The sequence below is a fragment of the Nestor notabilis genome, unplaced genomic scaffold (genome assembly GCF_000696875.1).
Source record: "Nestor notabilis isolate BGI_N333 unplaced genomic scaffold, ASM69687v1 scaffold15959, whole genome shotgun sequence".
In the NCBI taxonomy this organism is placed as follows: Eukaryota; Metazoa; Chordata; class Aves; order Psittaciformes; family Psittacidae; genus Nestor; species Nestor notabilis.
Genome location: NW_009943371.1, coordinates 1 through 10,330, shown reverse-complemented (window position 1 = coordinate 10,330; position 10,330 = coordinate 1). Strand labels below are relative to the sequence as shown.

The 10,330-nt window shown below is 54.2% G+C and overlaps 1 protein-coding gene across 1 annotated transcript in view; it reads right to left on the bottom strand.

Annotated features, from left to right (window-relative positions):
* Positions 1 to 6,703, bottom strand: part of BAK1 (BCL2-antagonist/killer 1) — a 7,676-nt gene extending 973 nt beyond the window's left edge. Inside the window, exons 1-3 of the mRNA XM_010021892.1 lie at positions 6,616 to 6,703; positions 1,689 to 1,824; positions 1,443 to 1,586 (exon numbers count right to left, since the gene is read on the bottom strand). Of these exons, the coding sequence (XP_010020194.1) occupies positions 1,443 to 1,586; positions 1,689 to 1,824; positions 6,616 to 6,703 (368 nt within the window). The remainder of the gene's footprint in view (positions 1 to 1,442; positions 1,587 to 1,688; positions 1,825 to 6,615) is intronic.
* Between the last annotated feature and the right edge of the window lie 3,627 nt (positions 6,704 to 10,330).

Genomic DNA, 10,330 nt, shown 5'->3' with positions numbered 1-10,330 from the left:
GCACTCATACCTGGAGGTGAGAACGTTTAATTATATCTGAGGACAAAGTGTGTTAGAACAAGATTTTCCCTTTTCCTCCACAAACTCCTCCAAGACCAAAGCCTGATTTTTCCTTAGACTGGTTATCCCAAGGGCTGGGGGGCTCCAAACTGTGCCTGCTCCTGATCCAGGTTTTGGTTGTGGTGGGCACAGTCTGCATTTCTGTGGGTAGGTTGGGCACTGAGTTATCTAGAGCAGCTTTTGAAGGTGTGTTTCCTGGTTTCCAGCAAGTCTAGCAAGAAGGGAAGAAAATAAAGAGTAAACTCGGGTCCTGTGTTTCGATGTGGTGCCCTGTCCTGGTGGTCCCTTGTCTGCACAGCCAACGGGAACCATCTTCTCTGCAGAGCCTTGGTGTGGAGATGCCACCGTGCAGGTCGCAGAGAGGGGAGTCAGAGCCCGGAAGGGACAACAGAGAAGCACAGAGAGGGACAGAGGTTAATTTACCTGTTTGCGGTGCGTTAACCGCCTCAGGCTGGCAACGCGGTGAGAGCAGCAGCGGCTTCCCAAGGACAGGGAGCAGGAAGAGGACAGAGAGAGGCAGTTAGACACAAACACAAGGGCGCGCAGGGACAGGGCTGTGCCAGAAGACCTGGGAACCCAGAGAGCCCAGCACCAATCCTGGCTCTGGCAGAGGTGGTCTGGTCTGCACGACCCTGGGCAAACTGTTTAATGTGCAGTGTCTTGTCTTCCCTACAGAGACAGGAGGGTAGGGAACCCTCTGATGGTCACCTTGGTCCAAGGCTGTACCTCAGGCAACCAGGGCAATAAGTTGTCCAGGTCTTTGCCTGTGCTCTTCACCCTGTTGCTGTGTTTGAGTGAGGTGGGTGAGCATCACCTGTGCAAGGCGGCTGTGGGCTCTGCAAGCCTGTGGAGCATCTCCCATCCTGAGTTAGTCCAATCCTGCTCCGTGAGGACCACACCAAGGGCAGTGAGGACCTGCCTGTGCCTGCAGCCTCCAGCTACCTCTGCTCTGTGCCTCATCGAGCCTGGCTCAGGGCTGCAAGTGGCAGCAGGACCAGCAGTGGGTCCGCCTTGGTCCAGGGCATGTCTCTCCCTGCAGGGGAACTGGGACATTCACTTGGCTACTCATGCATGGGACATCCCCCAAACTGTCTGACCCTGGTCAGCTTGAACAAGGACTGTGAGACGATGGTCAGGTGAAGACTGTCCAAATAGTGCACCGGAGGAAGAGCAGACAGGCAGGAACCACAGAACCCTCCTGGTGAGCTTCTTGGGAGCTCAGCCCGGGGACAGTGGACAAAGCTCGAATGGGCAGGGCCTGTGTGCACTGCAGAGCACAGTGCAAGGGTCTCACTGACTGCACTGCGCCCATCTGACCTCCCCTTCCTGCTCCTCTCCAGGAGGAGGTGTCCATCCTGCGCCGAGGGAGCCGGGGGCCTTACCTGGAGGCTATTCGGGTGAAGTACTCGTAGGCATTCTCCTTGGTGGGCTGCAGGGACTTCAGCAGGTAGCGGAACTCCGCGTCGTACCGCTCGTTGATGTCGTCGCCAATGATGGCCAAGCGCCGTCCCACCAGGCTCCCGGTGCTGCCCGCGGGAACACAGGTCAGCGAGGCCGGGAAGCGGGGCTGGGGTGGGTCCGTCATGGATGGGGATAAAGGACATGCACATGGTTGGGATCGGTTTTACCTGCCCAGCTCCTGCTCGATCTCCACGATCTCTGGGTCCATGGGCACCTCCTCCCCTCGCTCCTCTCTCTCCTGCTGGTAGCGGTAGAAGGCATAGCTCCGGAACACCTCCTCTGTCTCCTCCACCACCCGGTCCTCTGAGAGAGGCAAGAAGAGAATCATAGTCATAGAATAGTTAGGGTTGGAAAGGACCTTAAGATCATCTAGTTCCAACCTCCAAAGAAGTCAAGGGAGAAGCTCGTCTCCCCCCTTTCCCGAATTGGAAAGAGACGATTCCCTTATTTCCAGCCTCAACTCGTGCTGTTTGTATTAACACTGGCCTTTTGGAGTGACACAAAAAGAATCAACAAAACTTAGCTCTCAGAAAAGCAATTCTGAAGCCAGCCTTCATTCTTGGGGGCACAATCCCACCTTTTGAATCCATTTCTGGCAGGAAACAGCTACAGAACTGTCACAACACAAACCAGATGTTCAAGTGCTTGTGCTTGGCAACGTGCTTTTACCTCTTGATAAGGACATTGCTCAGCACAAACAAGTTCAGGAATCTCAATTCAAACCCAGACTGGAGGCCAAGCTCAGCCTAGTGCTGCCCATCAGCCCTCAGCAAACAATCTTGTTTGTCAGCATCACCGATAATCGAGCCCTTGCACAGCACCAACAGTGATGTGGGGAGCAAAGAAAATGGGTCATTTTAGTGTAGCTCCTTGCTGATTCAATCACACATCACCAGTCTCACATTCCCACCAGCCTGGCAGCAGCGATGCCAGGGCAGGGTTTGAACTTCTGCTTGGGCTGCTGGCAGGAACAGAAAGGAGAAGAGCTGCTGAATAACCCATAAACTCTTGCCCAGGGACGTGACTCCCCATCCTGTGCTTGAGAGCAGATGAGCAGCCAGGTGATAACGCCTGCTCTACCCCTCAAGCTGCATCCCAGCCGTGACTGATACCTTATCACACACATTGCATTGCTCCTGGGGAAAGTACCCGCTCTGTCACGGGGTGTCTTTGATTAGAGCTTGGTTTCAGCTGGCTGGAAGCAATCTGGTTTAGAGCACTGGTTCCCAAACAGCTGGCGGTAGCATGGCCCTTCTCTGATTCTCTTTTATGATGCAAAATTTGCAGTGGACAGAAATGGTGTAGGGGGATCAGATCCCTGCTTCTTTGACTATCACCGTGGAGATTCACAGACACTAAATGAGGTGCAAAGCCCGGGTACATGAGTTATTTGGGGAACGTCACAAGACGCCTGCCTTCGGGTGATCGCCCCGCAAGGTGTGCTGGTGACACATAGCACCATGTCTGTGCCAGTAACACTGTCAGCAACACCACTCACTGCAGCCAACCCAGCTAAACCCCGGTCCCACCATCCCACTATATCCATCCCACCAGACTTCCCATGCCATTCTCTGGCCACTGGAAATAGTGTTTCCAATGCAGAGATGCTCCTGCGCAAGCTATGTCCTATGGCTGGGATGTGAGGACCTGGCCAGCGGACACAACTGTCCTGGTGATGCTGCCCAATAAATCCCTGTATCTAAGTCTCTAGAAGGTGCCACACTGCTCATGGCAGAGTGTTTGTGGTTGGTCACATCCACGCAGCTCCAGGGAGATGGGCCCAGCCCCGGATGGGGTGCGGGGAAGGGAGAGGACCTGACCTGTTGTGCAGAGACTGGGGTTACAGGGAGTTCAGGTTGGGTAAATAAAGGTGAGGGGAAATGACGAGTCCTGGTTGCTGTGTTTTCAGGGGATGTTTTTTTGTCTTGCAGGAATGGGTTTATTTGGTGGTAAATAAATCCCACCTCAGCCAGGAGCCAGTGACGGCACCGAGAGCCAGAAAACGAAACCGACTGACTCATAGTTTCAGCAGAGGCTGCGTAAACACTGCGAGAACAAAGAGGAAATGAGGGTACCAAAACCCCCCTGGTTTAATTACCCCAGATGCTGCTGTAACACAAAGGCCAGAAGAACACAGTTTGTCCCCCCAGCACCCACTGGGACCATCTGTCTCTCCCACTCAAAGGAAGAGGATCTGGAGCAAGACTTGCCTTGTGGACTCCCAGTACCAGCAGTGGAGAGGGGAAGAGCAGTCTGGAGCTCCTCTGGGACCTTTGGTGTCCCTGGGGGATCCTTGGGGCTGTGTTAGGGGCTCACGAGTTGCTGGGAACCCCCATTTACAAGGGAGGACCTGCCCTGTTCCTGCCTCATGGAGCAGGGACCCCGCTGTCCTCACTGTCAGCATCTGGACCAGACCCACCCCAAGAGCCTCTAGGCTGGACCCACACCACAGGCAACACTGACTGGACCTGAGCCAGTCTCCAACATGCAACATCTGCATTCCTGTGTGAGATCCTTTACTTCTCACCGTTCCCATCTCCCAGGGAGCAGCTGTGCTACAGTAAAACCTGGCAGGTCTCAGCAAAGTTATCCATCAGACCTTGTTACAACTAAATAGCCCTGCTAGAGACTGTAATAATGACAAATGCAACCTGGCAGCATCCCTTTTGAGCTCAGGAGACAGGCAGTAACTACACAGAGAGGTGCATCTGTTTGCACAGAGGGAGACATCAAGCCTGGAAACAGCAACAGGCTCCAAAGGGAGAAGACGGCTCCAGGGAAACAAGAACAGACTCTGGAGATTTCTGCCTTGAGGGGAAGCTCGACTCCACCTCATGCAGTTGCAATTCAAGTGTGGGATGAGCTCTCTGTTAGTGGATTTGCGTTACCTTCCACCCCTGTGAAGCCTGTCAACAGTGATGCCATCCAGCATCAGAGGCTGACACTGCCCCACGGGCACAGTCCTGCACAGCTCACACCTGAGAGCAGAGATGCACGGGTTTGCTCTGGCACTTTGCTGCTCAAGCTGAGCCCTGTTCCACACTTGCTGATCCACTCGCTGACCTGCAAAGGGATGCTCGGAGGGGTGGGCACCTCAGCCATGGAAATCAATCTCCATCTGCCCCATCAAGTGTTTTATAAAAGCGTTTTTGGGGCGTCCTTTGAAGGCCAGAACAAAGGAGCCACGAGGCAATTCTATAGCACAGTTATTTCCCAGCACAGCCCTCAAAAGGATGACTTCTTTTCTTTTAAAAGCAGAAACCATGTATAGATGGGAGATGCAGTTCAGTGGGAAGTCCAATGCTCTGTGTCTGTGCTGGAGATAGGACCTGCTGGGCACCAGACAAAAGAGAAGTATGTTTAACTGGCTGTGGTTGCTCTACAGAATGTATGAGAACCCAGGCTTAAACAGGCAGCTCACGTTTTTCTCACTTATTTTGCAGGTCGTCCTAGTGCTGAAGACACGTTGATGCTCACAGATGCAGAACTAATGTCCCTCAGTGACTATTTATCAGTTCAGGGCTTGCTTCACGTGCAACATCAAGTCCAGAGCTAGGATAAACAACCAAGGTCCAAACCTATGTATGTTACGTGAGTACTAAACACACTCAGATGAGAAAGCCCAAGTAACCTGGCCCTGCAAACCTTGAGTCGGGGTGGCTCCTGCCTTTGTCTGCAACGCCCTAAAACCACCAAAGTGCTAATTGCCACCCAGCCTAGACAGAAACAGCAGCATCTTGCCCATGCCCTAAGCACTGGCCAGTAGCACAAGGGCTCAGAGTGATGCTCAAGCAGATCCTGGAGCATCAGGTACTGCAACCAAGGATAAACAAAGAGAGCAAGCAAGCCCTAAATGAAAGCCAGGCTTAATGCCTGTTGACAAAAGTCACCTTCTGCCCCGTAATCCCGCAGCATGTGCTGGTGGAAGCCACATGTTTCTGCTCTTGCTGGATTCCATAAGGCTCTGGCCTAAGAGGCGTGCAGAGATCCCACCTCCAAATTCCAGATGGACCACCTGACTGTCGGGAAGCAGCGGGATGCCCGTACTTCCAGTAAGTGTTTGCAAGCGTACAGGAAGTGTGACTGTAAAACAGTGTGGTTAGAGCTCAGGCCTGATCCTCTCACTGGTTTTCACATCAGCATCTCATTGGCCTCAACAGGAAATCAGCATACATAAACAACTGCTCTTACTTATTTCCATTCCCTGTAGACTTTGGTATGGAAGGAAAGGGGTATTTTTTCTTCTGGTGTGCTCATGCAGGACCTAGCATGAACAACACTCTGAGATGGAGAGGAGTCCAGGCAGTACCAGAGTACAAATAACATTATCAGGGCAATAAACCAGCTCTGAGCTGGATCTGAGCTCAGATACATAAACAGTCAGGTATGGTGCCTAATCTCCACTATTGACAGACTGCAGTGACTCAGCCTTATTTACAGGTCCACCTGCAGAACAGGTTAAGAAGTCACTCGCGTTCAGCAGCTCTCCATGCAGCGGCATTTTAGCACTCGGGGATGAAATGGGAGCTGAAGTTTTTCCCGGCATCGTTTTGGCCCCGATCCCAGTTTCACCCATTAGTGCGAGACACAATCACACAGTCTGGTGGGCTCTGCACACACGTAACGGCCTGAACTGCTGGTGTTGGTGTGCTGTAACTGTGCATCACTGCTCTGCCAGGGCACCCAGGGACCTGCTTCCATCCTGCGGCGCCTCTGAACCCAACTACAAGAGCAGGAGTGTTTCTCGCTGTGTTTTCAACACCCAGCACCTTTCACTTAGGGAAGGGAAAGCGAATGGCTCCAAGCACCAGCCGCACACCCGCAGCCAGCCATGGTGATCAGCCCCAGCCTCCCAGCTTTGCTTGGTGCCTTTCAAGCCACCCTTGCTGCCCACCACGCTGATCCAGTGCCAAGCATCTCCTGCAAGCACTGAGAACGTGCTCTCCCAGCTCAATTCAGCATAGCTTTACGGAGCTGATTTGTTATCTCGGTCTTGCAAAGGGCCCTGGAGATACGAAAACCCCCATCTTTCCAAAGAAACACTGCAGGGGAAGGGAATCCTTCCTCCCCTGAAGACCACAGCAACCTTTTTACCTGAGTTGGGCTCCTGTGATGGCCTGTGCCTGTTGCTTCCCCGGCGGCCCCGGTCCCTCAGCGGGTCACCGTCGTTCCCTGAGGCCATTGCAGAGAGATGCTCGGGTATATTGGCTTTACCTGGAACAACAGTGAGAGACAGTAAGTGACCTGGGTGATGAGCAGCCAACATGGTCCCTGGCTCCCTCATACGTCCCCACTGGGCTCAGGAAGCCCCTCGGCCAAGGCAAGAGCTCAGAGGAGCAATGGTCCCTGCTTTTATCTGCCAGCAACCTGGCTCCTCCCACAAAGAATCCCTTGGCTGGATTTCTCCTTTCCTCCTGACTCTCCTCACCAACGTGTTTGCAGACAGTCACGTGCCAGATGAGGAAAGTCACCCAACTCCCTACCCCACTTCACCTCCTCATCCTCGCTGGAAACCTTCTGGCTAAACCCTGACCCACTCAGCAAGAGCCAAGGGCTCTTATTCAGCCTCGGACCACAGACAGCAGCATGGGATGAAAGCGAAGATCCCAGCACAAAGGGCTCCTCAACTCCCTGTCTGCACCAGGAGAAGGTGTTGGAGCTGACCCGTGGTGCTTCACTGCTGCCCGAACGCTGCTGTGACAGCTCGGAGAGCAGCAAGAGCAAAACCAACGCGCGGCCACAGCGACCTGCCATGACAAACCTCCACAAGCAATGAGCTCCAGTCTTCCTAAACCCAGACGCTCTAATTCCACTTTTTCTTTATGTTCTTACTCTGAGCTCCTCTCAGAATAAGAAAACTAAACAAGAACCAAACGCACAGCTCATGTTGTCCCTGAGCTTCCCAGGTACCCCAAGCCCAGACCTACAGTCGAGGGCTCTCTGCAGCTCATCACACTGTCCTCACCCCTGCTTTTGAGAGAGGAGGAAGTGTGGCCACGCAGCTGCAGTCAGGGCGGAAGAGATCACTGCAGCTCCCAGCCTGCTGCTGGCATGCCAGTACTTGTTCCCAGGCCAGGCCACTCCCAGGCTGAACTGGTGGGTTTTCTGATCTAAATTCATGAAGACAACGTTGAGAGCCAGAAATCTAAACTGTGTTCCAGGCAAAAAGAAAAGCAGTGCTGGTTATGGATAAATAACCACCTGAGCCAGAATTAGAGGTGCAACACATGGTCCAGACTTACAATCTCACACTGAAGATCATTCAGAAGAAAAGACAGATAGAGCCCAGAAGCAGCACTCGGAAGTACCCAGCCGGAAGAACCGGCAGCCAAAGTGGGAGAGGGTCTGGAAGCGTGAAGCTCATCAGCCTGGTGTGGAAAGCCACTGTGTATTTGAGGAGCTGCATCCATGGAGCCCGAGCTGCAGCCACGCACAGATGGAGATGCTGTTTTTTTCTACATCCCTCTGAGGACAGGAATTCCTTTTTCCTCCCCAACCTCAAACATCCCCATCCCAGGAAAAGCTGCAAACGCAATGAGGGTCATCCGCTGGGACCGAGAGTAAAGCTGGGAAGAGGCTGGCTCCCACTCACCCAGCCCAGCAGGGCCCTGGGCTCAGAGCTGCTCCTCTCCTTGCTCTGCTCTGTGCTGGGACGTGGTGGAGGCAGCTCAGCGAGTGCTCTGAGCGGATGCACGTGCCCCTGTCCCCTCCTCCACAGAGGAAACCCTCCCAGGCTGCCTCCTCCATCCCCAGCCTCCTCGGGCGCCTGGCGAGGCTCCGTCCGCAGCGCACCTTGGTGCCTCTCAAGGGGAGGCAGAGCCGGACTCGGCGCCGTGTTTGTGGGTAACCAAAGCACCGTTCTCCCCCGAGGCTGCGCTCAAGGGCTGGGGAGGATGTGGACAAACCAGCCAAAGAGTTCGTCTGCCTCTGGAGCTTTTGCAGTTTGGTCTGTACGTGCAACCAGCCCCATTCCGCATGAGCCCACTGCCCAGACCTGGGCTCTAACAGGGAATTCCTGATGCCGAGCTGGCTGCACGGTGCCAGGGGTGCTTGGTGAGCAGAGCCCAGTGCAGCAGCGGCGGCTGACTCACGGATCCTCCATACTGCTGCCTGGCGAACCCTTTGGAAACAGCACGTTCGACTGCGGCTGTCATGTGAGAGGGACTTTCATTTTCAGTTTCCTTCTCAATGCGCCCTGCAGTGCTTTCTGCTCTTGCAACACAGGATGCTGTAGCCCTTTGGCACACACGCACAACTGGGACCAGCAGCTATGTCCCAGCTCTGCGCTGCTCCTCCCCAGGAGCCCCTAAACTTCCACTCCTGCAAGTCAAGTGAATGCCCACAGCCAGGCTCTGCTGGGAGGCCGAGCACCTTGGACCACCCTCTCCAGTACCAAGAGAGCTGCTGCCCACATTCCTCCTGCTGCCCAGCCCAACATCCCTTTGGAAAAACTTCTTCACCCAAAGGGTTGTCGAGCACTGGAACAGGCTGCCCAAGGCAGTGGTGGAGTCACCATCCCTGGAGGGATTTAAAAGATGTGTAGATATGGCACATGGTTTAATGATGGACTTGGCAATGCTAAGTTAATGGTTGGACTTGATGATCTTAAAGGTCTTTTCCATCCTAAACGATTCCATGATTCTATAGTTTGTCCTATTCCCCCTTCGTTGTGAGAAGATGATGCTGGAAGAGAGCAGGTAAGGGTGTGGAGCAGGATATGACACCCACACACCCTTAAAGAAGCCCAAGGCTGCAGAAAGTGAAGGCTCTCCAGGAGTTGGGACAAGGCCCACAGAGGGTTTGGGGAGCGGTGCCTAACTCTCAGCAGCTCCTGAAAGATTCAGCTACACCCTGACCTTTTGCTCTTGCAGGAGGCTGCAAAGGGTTAAAAGCAGCAGAAAGCACCTAGGACGTGGAATTAGCAACACCTCCAAGATGGGCACAGGAGTCTTATCTTTATTAATGAGTACCTGCCATGCAAGGAACCAGCCTTCCTGGAACCAGCTAGGCTTCCCTAATAAAAAAGAAGACCTTTGCCTCAGCTGGTTCTCATTTCACCATGTCCTTTCCTTAAAGGTCTCTGGCACATTTCATGGGTACCCTTTGGATATACTCACCACTTTTCCCAATGCTTCTGCAAGGGTAAGAGCCTGAGCTCTGGGTGCAGGAAGACGGTGGGACTGGCCTAGAGCAGGAGGCAGATCCGTGTGCTGCGGGAGCAGCCATAACCCTATGAGCAAGCCCAGCTACGGGGCTCTGAAGTCACCCCCTGACAAGTTATGAAGATCCGGCTCCAGGAAACGCGTGGAGCATCCTCTGGGACGAGCATTTTGCAGGTCTGGCCTTGGGCCCCTGCATGGGAGGGATTCCATCACGTGGCGTGCCTGGCAGCTCGCCCTCCCCAGGGCAGGGATCCTGCAGGATTCCTGTGCCCTGCTGCCATCCCTGCATGGACCAGGGGGGAATCCTCCCAGCCAGGCCTGGGAGAGCAAACAGGTGAGTTTGCCCAGTTTTCCCAGTGTTCGCCCACTTCAGTGTTTAACCAAGCCCCCAAATCCACACGTGCTGTGCCTGATGCCGCAGCCCAGAGCGGGGTGACTCGAACCTCGCTCACCGTCACCCTGGTCCTCACCTCGGCACATCGATTCCCACCGAGTGTTTTTTCAGCCCCGGCCATGCCGAGCCCCTCAGCCCGGGCACGGAGATGCTGCTGTGGCCGTCACGGCCGCGGCCTCGCAAGGGCAGAACCCCCCCGCGATGGGGAAATAGGAATAAAAGAGGCGATATTCCCTCTTCGGGGCAGCGATCA